The 16,504-nt window shown below is 34.7% G+C and overlaps 1 protein-coding gene across 2 annotated transcripts in view; it reads left to right on the top strand.

Annotated features, from left to right (window-relative positions):
• The window catches only part of Wdfy2 (WD repeat and FYVE domain containing 2), a 151,888-nt gene that overhangs the window by 131,528 nt on the left and 3,856 nt on the right, over positions 1-16,504 (top strand). For both annotated transcript variants that reach the window (XM_090410882.1, XM_090410883.1), the window contains one exon: positions 8,598-8,706. In XM_090410882.1, coding sequence (XP_090267008.1) covers positions 8,598-8,706 — 109 coding nt within the window. The remainder of the gene's footprint in view (positions 1-8,597; positions 8,707-16,504) is intronic.

The following is a 16,504-nucleotide window of genomic DNA, read 5'->3' as shown; positions in this document are numbered from 1 at the left end:
GTTTTATTCGCTCTCCTAGAGCGCCACCGTTCCGAGTTTGAAATGTATTATCGTCTCTCCCATTGGTCTCCGTTTAGGTGACTTCACCGATTAACATAAGGGACTTCTTGTTTCGGGGAACGTATGTGTTACGATGCCTTCTAAGATGTGATGCCCGTGGGTACTTACCCTGATCTTACAGTATTTAGGGTGATCTTTGCCCTATGTTACTGAATAGTACATATTCTTTCACTTACAATTTTTCATTAATAATTCCTCTCTTATTTTTCCCCTTTTTCTGACTTACATTCATGTTAGACACTTAGATATAAAACTTTAAAATTCACAAAATTCACAGTTCATCATATAGGAAGTTGTTATAAACAAAAACATATTTATACTGCACTAAAAGGATAAGTATGTAAGTATGTTTTTATGTTAATTGGTTAGATTCTGGAATGGTGACGTCAAGTAAAGTTTGAAGTCATCTATTTCAGATCTAACAGTGGTTTATATTTAGGTTCTAAGTTAGCAGTTAGAGTTGGATAGTATGGAAGATGGTTTCATGTAAAATTAGGTGTAAAATAAGGATGCACACTATCTTTACTGTTATTCTTCATCTACATTAGATCATGTTACAAAGAAAGTGGCATTAAACCTGATGTAAAAAGTGGAGATACTCATCTTTTTTACAGATAATGTTATACTCCTAAATAATTCCAGTATAAGTCTTCAGGATTTTTTAACTGAATTGAATAGCTTCTAGAACAAATTCGGCAAAATCAACAATAACAAAACAAAAACTATGAAAATAAGCAAGTATATGAAAACATCAACTGCATTCTCAATGGTGGACCTATGGAACAAATAAAATTTTTCAGGTATTTAGATATTTATATTGAAGATGGTAAATCAAATATTTAATAAAATAAGCAAAACATATGTTGAGTAGCTAGTTGAATAAGTTTATATGGAATAGGAGAAATATTAGCTTAAATAACTAAAACTACCAGTAAGTGTTCAAACCAATTTTAAGTTATAGTTCTCAGAGGTGTGTTAGAAATAAATTGATCAAAGAGTTGTTGTTTTGTCCTTTGAAGAGTCCTAGATGCCTCCATGTGCTCCCTGCACTGCTCTGGCCATGTCTATGATTCTGCTTGTATAGAGCTGTTGTTCAGGATTATGATCCATTTCTTTCAAGACCACTGCAATTGCTGGACAGGCAAAGATGTGAGTGGGTGTCAGTTCAGTATTGGGGCAGTTGACTCTTCATTAGAAAATTGGATGCTGTTGCCATGTTAGTCACCTTGAAATCGGACCATAAGAAATTTGGTCAAGAGCTTCAAGAGTCCGGGGGAGGGGTGAGGAGGTGTGGTCGGACTTCTTCTCCCCCCTGATCAAAGAGTAGAGAACAGATATGAGAGTTCTGAAAAAAAATTAGGTAAGTGAACAAATTGCACAGTCTTCATTCAAAACAGATGTCTGATGGCAGGAAAATCCAGATGAAAATCAGGTTATATGTGAATTGATGCAGTTGAGTTTATTAGAAAACTAGAATGTAAGATCTGACAGTATTGGAGTCCTGACAAATTTCAGACTAATTCGGAGAAAATTGTTGATAGGAAGATAGTAATAATATAAACCTAATCACACAGTACTATCATGCTATCTTGCATATTCTTTGAGGATGTGTATAAGGAGTTTGTTAGTGATAATGATGAGATGTGGCATATTATATGGTGCTAAGAGAAAAGTTATTTATTATAGAAGTATAGCTTATACTTAAGTTGAAACTAGAATTGAATGACATACAGGAAGATGGTTTGATGTTAAAAGCAGGTGTGACACTATCTTTCCTGCTATAATCTCTATAGGAAATGTTATAAATAAATGAAAAAAAAGCTATTAAATCTAATGATAATACAGCAGATATTAAATCATGTTCTTTACTTTATGCAGATATTGTTTTCAGTAAATTCCAATAAATCTTTTAGATTTTAAACCAAATTTAAGAACTGCAATATCAAATATATTAAAAATCAGTAATTACCACAGGAAACAGGAAGTTAAGCAAGAACATGGGCAACATCAGCTACTTTAGTTGATGGCTTGTAGAATAAGAAAACATATCAGTTAGGTATATTTTAGTGTAGGTTGCAAATTAAATTTGGCAGTTGGTAATAGAATAAGTAAATTGATAAGGAGAATCAGCTGAATAAATTTATGAGAACAGAAAATTACCCAAAACATGAAACTAGCAGTACAGTGTTCAAATCAGTTTTAACCTATGAATGTTAGAGTTAGTTAGAAATAACCCTTGATAAGGACTGGAGACTGGAGTTTAAGAATCCTGAGAAAATTAACAGTTGAACAGATGACATCAAAAGAATGTTGAAAATATTAGAAAGGAAAATGATATTATTAAAAGAGCAAAGCTAATAATAATGGCAAATACCTGTTGGATTTCCTCTAAGGACATGGACTGGTTATTACTAACACCATGTTCAAGCATAAAAATGTCCACAAATTTACATGGAGAGAAGAGGCAAGGATTAAGATAAGTTTCATTGACTATGTTATTGTTGATAGTGATGTTTTCTCCATGTGTAGAGGCTTAAGTGCTGTGAGGACATCATATTGGAGGCTTAATGGATTGTATACAGCACTCAGAAATGATTAAAACAGAATTTAACACTTCCTATATATTTCGTCTCAGTAAATGAGACATCTTCAGGGATTACAAAAAAAAAACTAATGTAACATCAAAAACAAATAACACACAATACTAAGCCCAACCACATGAGTGACACTAATGTCCTATCTAGGTGGAGCGCTCTCTAAGGGGGTTATAGGTGGCCTGGAATGTAAAGTGGGACCTCTGGTGATAAGCGTTTCCCAAATCTTAGGAAGCTTAATGCAACCATATTTGTTGAGATTTGGTTGGTTCCTGAGAGCTGCTGCTGCTGATTCTTAGAGAGACTATTCTTAGAATCAGAAATTTTCTTAGAAACAGAGTGTACAGAGGATTTGAAATTGGAAGTAATCACTATTTAGTCTTGAGCAGGATAAAATTTTATTTCATATTGAAAAGAATAACATGTAAGAAAGTTTTAAAGCGAATAAAAGTTGAGCAGCTCTCAGATGTGAACTGTAGACTAAAATACACAAAGATTATGGAAGAAAAAATTAAAGAGTTTGAGAACAGGAACCAAACTTTAGAGATTCGGTGGCAAGCCTTGAAGAAAACCTTGATTGATTCTGCCAGAGAAACATGGTGAGGTTGTCTGCAAGGATAGAAAAATCAGAACTCCATGGTGGACACAGGAAGTTAAAGAGGCAATGAAGGAAAAGAAGAGAGCATATCAAAAGTTCCTGGCAAATAAGTCAGCTTTTACTCTTACAGAATACAGAGACAAATGTAAGAAAGCTAAACAGTGTGTAAAACTAGTCTAAACAAAAGTCATGGGAGGACTTTGGCAAGAATATAGAAAATAAATATCAAGAAGGTGGCAAAATATTTTGGAGGTTATTGAAGAAGCTTAGAGATGGAGGAAGGAGTACTGTAAGATGATAAAGGTGATATGAAAACGGGAGAAAAAGATATCCTTGAAGTATGGAGTAATTACTTCGAAAAATTGCTAAATGAAACAAGCAGTGATAGCACAGTGGTAAAAAAACACTCAACAGGTATACAGTCAGGAATACATAACCATACTTGAAGTAGAAAAAGTCATCAAAGGCTTGAAATATGGAAAGGCAGTGGTAGTAGATGATATTCAACCAGAAATGCTGAAGTATGGTGGTATAAAAATCTTGCAGTGGCTGCACTTCATAGTTCAGAATGCCTGGACAGAGGGATGAATTCCAGATGATTGGAGTAGAACTCTCATGGTACCCATATATCAAAAGGGAAATAAAACTGAATGTGAGAATTACAGAGGTATTTCTCTACTGAGTGTTTCTGGTAAGATATATGCAAGTATACTTGAGAAATGGTTGAGAAGAATTGTAGAGAAAAGCTTGGTGAAGAACAAGCTGGATTCCTGCCAAATAGTGGCTGTCAGAATCAGATCTTCACTTTATGCAAATGGTGGAGAAATAATCGGAATATAACAAAGATCTCTATTTGAGTTTTGTAGATCTGAAAAAGGCATATGATAAGCTGCCAAGCGAGAAGCTACTCAATATGCTACAGTTATATGGTGTCAATGGAGCATTATATCAAGCAATACTTAGTCTTTGAGTTGTAAGTCAACATTTAGAATTGAAGGAAGTACAGGAAGATGATTTAATGTTAAATCTGGTGTGAGACAACTATGTACATTATCCCCTCTGTTATTCATTATCTATATGATCACATTATGAAGGAAAATGGTATTAAACATGATATCATAATTGGAGATGTTAATTCAGCTCTTTGCTTTATATGGTCGATGTCATACTTCTAAATAAATCTGATACAAGTTTGCAAGATTCCCTGACTAAATTGAATAACTGTTGTAATAGATATGGTATGAAGGTCAGCATTAAAAAGGCAAAGACAATGAAAATTGGTAGAATTGTTGAAAATGTCAACTGTGTTGTGAATGGGGAACCTGTGGAACAAGTAAAACATTTCAGCTAATTAGGCATTATTTTTAGTGAAGATGGTAAATTAATTATGGAAATAGACAACAGAATCAACAAAGCTGGTATGGTGGGAAGTCAATTGAATAAATTCATATGGAATGAGAGAGGAACACTAAATTAGCTGTATGCAAAACAGTGTTCAATCCAGTTTTAATTTTATGGATCTGAGAGCTGGGTTAGAAGTAAAACACTTGACCAAAGACTAGAGACTACAGATATGAAAGTCCTGAGAAAGATTAGAGGTGTGAACAGATGGCATTCAATGGCAATATCATATAAAAAATGAGGATATTAGGAAAGAACTTGACACTGTCAGCATCCAGGAATGCGTTAGCAGAGCTAATCTCGGGTGGTATGGTCACTTAAACAGAATGGGCGAGGAAAGATTAGCAAAACAAGTGTTCTCTGCCAGGTTGGCAGAAAAATGACCCAGAGGAAGACCAAGATATAGGTGGATTGATACGGTACAAAGTGCCTTAGACGATAGAAATATAAGATCTGATAATGTTGGAGTCTTGACAAGTAACAGACTGATTTGGAGGAAAATTATAGATAGGAAGTTAGTAATGATGTAAATTTTTCATGTATTACTATCATATCCTGTACACCCCTTGAGGGTACATGGCAGTAATTTGATGATGATGATGAAAGTGTAAGAGACATGTAAGAAAGTTTTAAAGTGAATAAAAGTTGAGCAGCTTTCAGATGTGAACTGTAGACTAAATTACACAAACCTTATTCAAGAAAAAATGAAAGAGTTTGAGAACAGGAACCAAACCTTGGAGATTCAATTGCAAATCCTGAAGGGTTTTATTGATTGATTCAGACACATGCGGTGAGGTTGTCTGCAAGGATAGAAAAATCAGAACTCCATGGTTGGACACAGGAAGTTAAAGAGGCAGCGAAAGAAAACATCAAAAATTCCTGGTAAATAATTCAGCTTGTGTTCTTAGAGAATACAGAGACATTTAACAAAGCTAAACACTGTGTAAAATTAGCTAAACAAAAATCATGGGAAGACTTTGGTAAGAACATAGAAAATAAATATCAAGAGGGTAGCAAGATATTTTGGAGGTTATTGAAGAAACTCTCAAATGGAGGAAAGAATGTTGAAAAAGGAATTCATCTTTATCACCTTTAGAGATGATAAAGGTGACATGAAAACTGGAGAAAAAGATATCCTTGATGTATACAATAATTACTTTGAAAAATTGCTAAACGAAACAATAAGTGACAGCACAGTGGTATAAAAAAAACACTCAACAGTCATGCAATCAGGAATACATATCCATAACTTGAAGTAGAAAAAGCCATCAAGACCACTGGCATCAGTGGCAATATCATATTAAAAATGAGTATATTAGGAAATAACTTAACATGGTTAGCATCCAGGAATGGTTAGCATAGCTAATATCAGGTGCTATGGTCACTTAAACAGAATAGGAATGGAAAGATTAGTAAAACAAGTGTTCTTTGCCAGGTTCGCAGGGAAAAGATCCAGAGGAAGACCACGATATGGGTGAATTGATACAGTAAAAATGCCTTAGAATATTTATAATGTACGATCTGATAATGTTAGTCTTGGCAGGTAACAGATTGATTTGGAGGAAAATTGTAGATAGGAAGTTAGTTAATAATGATGTATGTTTTTCATGATGATGAAGGATATTATTTGTTCAGGAATGTGTAAGTAATACTAATCTAAGATGGTATATGATGAATTAAACAGAATGAGAAGAAAAGTTAGCAAAATGGGTATTTCATATGAAAATGGCAGTAAAAAAAAATTGAGAGCAGATTACAATCTAAATGGATGGATACAGTTTGCAACTTCCATTAAAAAAAAGTTGTAAGCCTATAGTACCCTAGTACCATTAGTAGGCTAAACATTTTTTTTCCTATTTTTATTATTTATATATATATATTTTACTTTATTTAATTTTTTGCATACTCTGCTCTAGTGACCAAATATATAACTTTTTCAAGCCGCTTCAGGACTCCAGTAAGCAGGACAGTTGTCTCACACCAGGTGACAAAATTCATCCTAAAGACAATCACAAACATTTGTGCCTATATAGTGAAATTTGCTTGTGCAACCTGTTGGTTGACTAAGTGAATTTGCCAGCTGCTTAGTCAACCAGGCCACCAAGTTAGCTCTCCTTTGGAAAATTAAAATATGAGTTTTCCATAATTGGAGACCTAAGCTCTGTAGATTAATTTTTAATGAAATTGTTAGCAGGATTTAAATTTAACTGTAATTGTTGTTGTAATATTCTGTACACTTTTTCATGTACAGAATTATAAATGATGATAGGCTGATTAAGAATAGTAGAATGTATGTTCACATTTTTGCAAAGTTTACAAAGTTCGCTGTTAGCAATGTGCCTACATTGCTAACAGTTGAAAGGGTTACTGAAGGAAGAATAGCATCCAGTTTCAGTTGTCTTTATTTTGAACTTTTTTTTCGTGTTGCACGAAGAATCATTGCTATCCATACCAAAAGTTTGCTATGCGTTGTTAATTTTATTAGTTAAAATAAATTTTCTTCACCACTACTGGCATTCAAATTCTTTTGAAAATATGAACAAACTTTAGTAGAAGTTAAATTCCTCATCTGAGTAATAACTGAATTTGTTACCCAGAATAACTACCGTATTTGCTGGCATATGAGACGCACCCCCTTTTTTGTACACATTTTTTAGGAAAAAAACTTTATCACTGAATATTATAATAAATTTACAGTATTTCAAATATAAAGTAATAAGTAGGTCTACTTTCAACAAATACCCAATCTAACTAGGAAAGAGTACCCACCTTTTAATCTTTTTCATCAAAACCCAGAAATTCATCTCCAGAGCTAAATAAGAGACACTTGAAACCTCTTCTAAATCAGAATCTGAGTCCTCATACAACAAATTGTCCTCTGTACCATCCAGTGCATTACTAATGCCACACTTCTTAAATGATTTAACCACTGTCTCAGTTTTCACAGTATCCCATGAAACTTTGACCCACTCACAAACTTGCGAAATACTAGGCCTCTTCCTTCTTCCTGATGGCGTAACCTCAAAATCTGAAGACTGCATCCAGCAGTCTTCTGGATGTAGTGTTCCGCTTCTCCTTCATAAATCCCTTAAATGGTTTATTAATACAGACATCTAAAGGTTGAAGCTGACTAGTTAGACCTCCTGGGATTACAGCTGACTGAGTTTTCAAGTCCTTGGGTTTATTTTTAACATCTTCTATTCTGTGAGAACGAAACTGATCCCATACTACCAGGGCAGGCTTCTTCAACAGAGCGCCTAGACCAAATGTTATCCATCCATAACTGGAATACTATAATGTGTTCCAGTAACTGGAATACATAATTGAAATACATAACTAACGTAACTGGAATGCTCTCACACACTGCAAGAAAGAAATCAAGTAACTCGGAACAGAGAAAATTTCCAGAAATGAAAGTAATAAAAAATTGAGTATCGGCATATAAGACTCACCCTGTTTTTCAGACCTATTTTCAAAGAAAAAAAGCGTCTTATATGCTGGCAAATATGGTAATTATTTCTATTACAATTTTACTCCTGCTTTATAGTCATAGAATGCCATTTGATTTTGAAATGTTAAATATTATTTAGTTTTGGATTAATGGCTAGTCTGTTGACCAAGTTAGCTAACAAGTTGGTTGGCTAGGTGAAGAGCATTTCTGCTCCTGAACCAATATGATTTAGATTGAAATCCTACTATGAACATAGTTGTTTGTAAATGTCTTAGTGGGAGATGAATTTAATTGCTTACTTTGAAACCACCATTACGCTTATTGGTGTGCTGAAGTGGCTTGAAATAGTTCCATATTTGGTTCTCTAGAGCAGGGTTTCCATATATGTAAAAAAGAAGAAAAAGAACCCAACTTTTCCTATATTAACGTAACTATAAAATACAGAATTTTACTGATTCTTTTAGATTAAAACAGTCCTCATTTTTATTTGTAGCCGTAAAGCGATGGCTTCTTTCCATGATGCTAGGCATTGTGTTTTACATATGGATCTTGATGAAATTCGTGGACACTTGTTAACAGTGGGTACAGACAGAGTTATTAAGGTAACCCATATGTGATGTTCATTATATTGTAATTATTTTTTTAATTTTTAATAATCACTTTCTTTTAGCATATACTTTTAGATTTGGATGTTACCATAATTGTGCTGATATGTGATAAATTGATATTTTCACATATTTCTGAAAATTCATTTATTATTACATAACACCTCCAGGGAGTCCAAAGACTCATCGAGGGAAGGTACCTACTCTAGAACTCTGTCTTCACCACTCAATCTACCAAACTACAACTACTTTTACCATCTACACCAATGGCATCTATCGCTGAGCACCACCACTAGTATTTTCACAGACAATCGCAAACATCCATGCTCACGGCGGGATTCGAACCCACAGCCTTTTGGTTGGAGAGCAGATACGATAACCACTTGGCCAACCATTTAGAAAGATAGCCTTTTAATTGGCTATTACAGGCAAGTCTCACAACAGTAAATACCATTATAACAAACTACTAAAAAGTCCTGACCCAATTTCAGTACAAAAGTATGCTAAAAGAAATTCACTATTCCTGTCAAACCTGTAACCCCTATGAGTTCTCTATGGTGAGAGTCAATTTTATGTGTGTATCTATAAAAAGATATTTTTATTAAAGTGATTGTCATGGAATGATTTTTCCATTAAACGAAACATGTGCATTTTTATGAGGCACTTTTCATCTGAAAGTGAGTTTGCTAGTTGTCTCATGTAGAGGTGGCATAGCTTTTCTCTCTGTTTTTTCATTCTGTAATAAGAGACAATCCAATCAGAGAACATATGCATAAGACACACATTGGACTAATGGATAGTCCTTAATTGTTTCAGTCCTAATTCCAACATACCAAGCCATTAAAATGATCTGATTGAAACAAAAATTGCAAATACCCTAAAATACCAGATTTCATTAGATTCCATCAAGCCAGAGGAGAATTATTTCAAATAAACAATAGAAAACTTTCCACCAGTCTTGGACCTAAGACTGAAAATTACTATACTCTCAGATATACAGCATATACAACCAAATATAATTCTCATTTTCTTATAATTATATAATGTAGCTTGACCTTGTTTCAAATTGAATTTTTTTATTATCAGTATTTCTGTTGTTTTTGTAAGAACGATGATGTCTATGACAGATTTATGTATTGAAAGAGCTCTATCAAATTGGAAATTTGATAGAGCTCTTTCAATACATATCTTCAATACTTTCAATACAGTAATCTTCCAAATTACTTTTGGAAACAGTATGATAGCAGCATGACATATATGATGTGAATATAATTTTTTTCTCTTGAGTGAACTCAAATATTATAAAGTGTATTTAAGCACTGTGCAAGTTATTCCTAGATTCTGGATGGATGGATTTTATTGGACTTCACTAGTTCGAATCCACAGAAAAACTTGTTGAGCCATCTCACTTTTTGTTTCTACTGGATCTATGTACTCCTCCAAATTGAGCACAAAGGGACAAAAACTTTCTGAAATTAGATATAGCAAATTCTGTGCCAGCCAGATGGAATGCGTCCAACTAGATGGATGGTTCAATTTTGGTTTCAATAGATTCATTTTTATTGGAAAAATTTTGCGAAGTAATCAGAACTGATAGTAACAGTTTCATGCTGGCTATATGAAATTCAATATTCACTTTTTGTATCAACTGGCCCACTTGCAGTGGCAAAATGAAATTATGCTTACGCTGTGTGTGTGTGTGTGTGTGTGTGTGTGTGTGTGTGTGTGTGTGTGTGTGTGTGTGTGTGTGTGTGTGTGTTATAAAGAACCTCCGTAGTAGCTCAGTTGGTATAGACGAAGCCCTTTGGTCGGAAAGACCTGGGTTCGATTCCCATCAGTGACATGAGGAACCTTTATCTGGTCTCTTTCGACGAAATGCGAATTAGCCTCTCATATGGGGTAAGGGGTTTTTTGTCCCCCAGAACAGGCAACTGGCCCCATGAACACACGTGGATTATAGTCATGTGCCAGTTAGACCATGTATTGAGTGCGAGATTATAAAATTTTCAACTTAAAGACAAAGCTGATATCGTTTGTATTCCCCACTTATATTAATGTTTTCCTTTAATTAGTCATGGCTTGATTATTGATCACTTAAATTTAATCTTATGAAGGTTCGAAATGTTTGGGATAGTGCATTGACAGAATCAGTTCAATGTGTTGTTCACATACCATTTAATTAAATCATAAAGGATTATTTATACAGTCTGATTCATTAACACACACACACACATGTATATGTATAACTGCATTACAATTCTTTGTTAATTTTAATTCTTCCTGAATCTGACTTTGTTCTAAGTTTCTTACCTTAAGGTTACCTCATAATCTAGAATATCCTGTCATACACAAACTGAAAATACAGCATATCTTGAGTAAGCTTAATTCAATATTAATTTGTACTCTTATTGCTCCTGCAATAACCATTTATATGCAGTTGAGATTAAGACATACCTTGAGTTAGCTTATTTCAATATTTACTTACATGATCTTATTTTACCCATAAGCAGACACACTTGATGCACATTCTTGCTCAGAAATATCATATATACAAGTACTTACAATTCTCGTTCAGCATTGCCTTTTACATGAATCTTCTTCCCATACGAAAGTGCTCCCCCCCCCTTCTGCTTGCTCATTCTTGACCTCCCGCTTGGATAAAGGATTAAACCAAGAATATAATTTCTTGGCATCTTTAATTTATAGTATAACCAAGTGGAAAAACATTCTTTTGTAATTCTCATACAGCAAGAAGTATCAGGAATAAGGGTGATATCTTTTTCTTCAGTTTTCATGTCACCTTTATCATCTCTAATTCCTTTTTCAACATTCTTTCCTCCATTTCTGAGTTTCTTCAACATCCTCCAGATATCTTGCCACGTTATTGATATTTATTTTCTATGTTCTTACCAAAGTCTTCCCATGACTTTTGTTTAGCTAGTTTTACACAGTTTTTAGCTTTCTTACATTTGTCTCTGTATTCTCTAAGAGCACAAGCTGACTTATTTGCCAGGAACTTTTGATATGCTTTCTTCTTTTCCTTCACTGCCTCTTTAACTTCCTGTGTCCACCATGGAGTTCTGATTTTTCTATCCTTGCAGACAACATCACCACATGCCTCTCCACGTGTCTTTGAGGGGAATTCTTTTGTAATTCTCATATTTAGCTTTATTTCCATTTTTACAATGAGTACTCTGAGAGCTCTGCGTTAATATCTTGAATAGCGAGGCCACTATAAATCTTTAAGCATTTCTAGTTGAAAATCATCTACTCCAGCTGCTTTCCACATTTCAGGATTCTGATAGCTCTTTTTGTATTTCAAGTATTGGTATTACTCCTGACTGCATTCTTCTTGATTATTTTCTGCCATTATTCTGTCACTCATTTCCTTCTGTAGTCTTTCAGAGTGATTACTCCAGACATATAGAATATTGTATCTTCAGTGCTCAAAGTTTTTTTTTTTTCCGATAATTTCCAGAATATTTGCCACATCTTCCTGTTATTTATTTTCTGTGTTTTTTCCAGTCTACCCATAACTTTTGTTTAGTTACTTTTACACATTAATTTGCTGATTCACTCCCCCCCCCTCCCACTCAGAGCACATGCTGACTTAATAACTTTCAATAAGATTTCTTCTTTTCCATGGCTGTGTTTTAACTTCCTACATCCACCATGAAGTTTTGATTTTTCTATCCTTGTAGGCAACTTCAACACATTCCTTTCTAGCTGAATTAATCAGTGTTTTCTTTAGTGTGCTAGTGAATTTCCAAGGTTTGGTTTTTGTTTTCAGTCTATCATTTATTTTCTTGAATGATATTTGAGCCTACAGTTCACTTCAGAAATATGATCAACTTTCATACTTTGTAAAACTTTTATGCACCTTTCTTTTCAATATGATATTCAGTGTCATCCTGGTCAGAACTGAATAGTGATTGCTTCCTATTTCATATCTGTGCACTGTAGTGTACCATGCAATCTATTGTGATGAACAATTACACAATCACTGAGACCTTTCTTATTTCTTATCTTCTCTCCATGTGAATTTATGTACATATTTGTTGGATGGAATTGTATTAGTAAAGACTAGTCCATGTTCTGAACAGAAATCTAGCAAGCAGGTACTTGTTATTATTAGCTTTGTTCTTTTCTCAAAATATTTCTATATGACATGTATTCATTTTCTACTAATATACTAATGCAAAAAATTCCTGTACTTCTTCCTTAGAACCTTCTGTGGGACCAATAGGCACAAATGCATTGTTCAGTTTCTCATTTTGATTTTTGCCCACATCACACTTGCTATTGCCTGCCATTCAAGAAGGTTATCCTTGTGTTTAGTGTTGAATACTATACCTACTCCTTCCTTGCCCTAATCATCTTGTATTTGTTATTTAGAAGAATCTCACCTGTTTTCATTGTTTAGGAATGCAAATTATGTCAACGTGGTACTTCTCTCCCGTTGATGCATCTTATGCTGCTGCCTATCTGAAATTTTGCTGATGTTCAGTTGGAGTAGGTTTCAGTAGCTGGCCTTTCATTGCTTACTCTAGTTTCCTGATGAAAACAGTAGTATCCTTGTTTAACAGGGCAATGCATTAGTTGATTGCCCTGTTTGACAAACAGAATGCAATGTGTTCACTAAACCATAATTGCAAGTTTATCTTTATTTGTTGTGCCTACCTAAATAGCTACCAGTGAGTGATCTGCATTGTCACCTCTCCATTCCTTAAAGACTCTGTTGAGGTCACCTCCCAGTTGTGTAGCTTTAAGTGTTCAGTGACTCCAGTGCTTCATTTATTAAGGTTATTTTTGAACCAGTATTGGAGAGCTTGGATTTTTAGATTATTAAAATGTCTGAGGTGTTTTGATAATCTATCTCTTTGAGTTATACTGTAGCATGTATCATTTAAAATTATGTCAGCCAACGATGACTCTTGTTTTTACTTGTTCTGAATTTGTAATTCAGTGCAAATGAATGTTTGAGTTTTGTGTGATATTAACTGAAAATCATCATCATCATCATCATCAAATTCCTGCCATGTACCCTCAAGGGGTGTACAGGATATGACAGTACTACATGAAAAAATTACATCATTACTAACTTCCTATCTACAATTTTCCTCCAAATCAGTCTGTTACTTGTCAAGACTCCAACATTATCATATCTTATATTTCTATCGTCTAAGGCACTTTGTACCGTATCAATCCACCTATATCTTGGTCTTCCTCTGGGTCGTTTTCCTGCCAACCTGGCAGAGAACACTTGTTTTGCTAATCTTTCCTCTCCCATTCTATTTAAGTGACCATACCATCTGAGATTAGCTCTGCTAACGCATTCCTGGATGCTGACAATGTCAAGTTCTTTCCTAATATCCTCATTTTTAATATGATATTGCCATCTGTTCACGCCTCTAATCTTTCTCAGGACTCTCATATCTGCGGTCTCTAGTCTTTGGTCAAGTGTTTTACTTCTGACCCAGCTCTCAGATCCATAAGTTAAAATTGGTTTGAACACAGTCTTGTATACAGCTAATTTAGTGTTCCGACTAATTTCTTTCTTATTCCATATGAATTTATTCAATTGACTTCCCACGATACCAGCTCTGCTGATTCTGTTGTCTATTTCTATATTTAGTTTACCATCTTCAGTAAAAATTGTGCCTCAGAACTGAAATGTTTTACTTGTTCCACAGGTTCTCCATTCACAACACAGTTGACATTTTCAATGATTCTGCCTATTTTCATTGTCTTTGTCTTTTTATTGCTGACCTTCATACCATATCTATTACAACAGCTATTCAATTTAGTCAGAGAATCTTGCAGACTTGTAGCGGATTTATTTAGAAGTATAACATCATCCACATAAAGCAAAGAGCTGACATTAACATCTCCAATTTTGATATCAGGTTTAATACCACATTCCTTCATAATGTGATCCATATAGATAATTAATAACAGAGGGGATAATGTACATCCTTGTCTCACACCAGATTTAACATTAAACCATCTTCCTGTACTTCCTTCAATTCTAACTGCTGACTCACAACTCAAATAAAGACTAAGTATTGCTTGATATAATGCCCCATTGACACCATATACCTGTAGCATATTGAATAGCTTCTCTCTTGGCACCTTATATGCCTTTTCCAAATCGACAAAACTTAAATACAGATCTTTGTTATATTCCCATGCTTTCTCGACTATTTGTCGTAAAGTGAAGATCTGATCCTGATAGCCTCTATTTGGCCTGAATCCAGCTTGTTCTTCACCAAGCGTTTCTTCCACAATTCCTCTCAACCGTTTCTCAAGTATACTTGCATAGATCTTGCCAGGAACACTCAGTAGGGAAATACCTCTGTAATTTTCACATTCAGTTTTATTTCCCTTTTTATATATGGGTACTATGAGAGCTCTACTCCAATCATCGGGAATTCGTCCCTCTGTCCAGGCTTTCTGAACTATGCAGTGCAGCCACTGTAAGACTCTTATACCACCATACTTCAGCATTTCTGGTCGAATATCATCTACTCCTGCTGCCTTTCCACATTTCAAGCCTTTGATGGCTTTTTCTACTTCAAGTATGGATATGTATTCCTGACTGCATGCCTGGTCAGTGTTTTTTATCACTGTACTGTCATCACTGCTTGTTTCATTTAGCAGTTTTTCAAAGTAATTACTCCATACTTCAAGGATATCTTTTTCTCCTGTTTTCATTTCACCTTTATCATCTCTAATTCCTTTTACAGCACTCTTTCCTCCATTCCTAAGCTTCTTCAACAACCTCCAGAATATTTTGCCTATATTCTGCTATATTCTTGCTATATTCTTGCCAAAGTCCTCCCATGACTTTTGTTTAGCTAGTTTTACACACTGTTTAGCTTTCTTACATTTGTCTCTGTATTCTGTAAGAGTAAAAGCTGACTTATTTGCCAGGAACTTTTGATATGCTTTCTTCTTTTCCTTCACTGCCTCTTTAACTTCCTGTGTCCACCAGGGAGTTCTGATTTTTTTATCCTTGCACACAACCTCACCACATGCCTCTCTGGCAGAATCAATCAATGTTTCCTTCAGAGTTTGCCACTGAATCTCCAAGGTTTGATTCCTGTTCTCAAACTCTTTCATTTTCTTTTCAATAATATTTCTGTATTTTAGTCTACAGTTCACATCTGAGAGCTGCTCAACTTTTATTCGCTTTAAAACTTTCTTACATGTTATTCTTTTCAATATGAAATTCAATTTTATCCTGCTCAAGACTAAATAGTGATCACTTCCAATTTCAAATCCTCTGTACACTCTGGTGTCCTGCACCAGGGAGAAAACATCACTATCAACAATAACATAGTCAATGAGACTTTTCTTATTCCTAGCCTCTTCTCTCCATGTGAATTTGTGCACATTTTTATGTTGGAACATGGTGTTAGTAATAACCAGTCCATGTCCTGAGCAGAAATCCAACAGATATTTGCCATTATTATTAGCTTTGCTCTTTTCTCCAAATTTTCCCAAAATATTTTTGTATGTCTCACAATCATTTCCTACTCTACTATTTAGATCCCCAACAAGGACCAACTTTTCCTTTTTCATCGTGTCAGTTGCTTTTTCTAAAGCCTCAAAAAATTCCTCCACTTCTACCTTAGTAGAACCTTCTGTGGGACCATAGGCACAAATAAGTCTCATTGTCCAGTTCCCCATTCTCATATTTGCCCACATTACTCTACTTGAGACTGACTGCCATTCAAGAAGATTAGCCTCGTATTTTGTGTTGAATACTATGGCTACTCCTTCTTTTCCTTGA

This window comes from Typopeltis vanoorti, chromosome 21, assembly GCF_054136105.1.
Source record: "Typopeltis vanoorti isolate ZY-2024b chromosome 21, IOZ_Tvanoo_1.0, whole genome shotgun sequence".
NCBI lineage: Eukaryota > Metazoa > Arthropoda > Arachnida > Uropygi > Thelyphonidae > Typopeltis > Typopeltis vanoorti.
The sequence above is the reverse complement of the archived record's forward strand: the minus strand, read 5'-3'. Positions and strand labels throughout refer to the sequence as shown.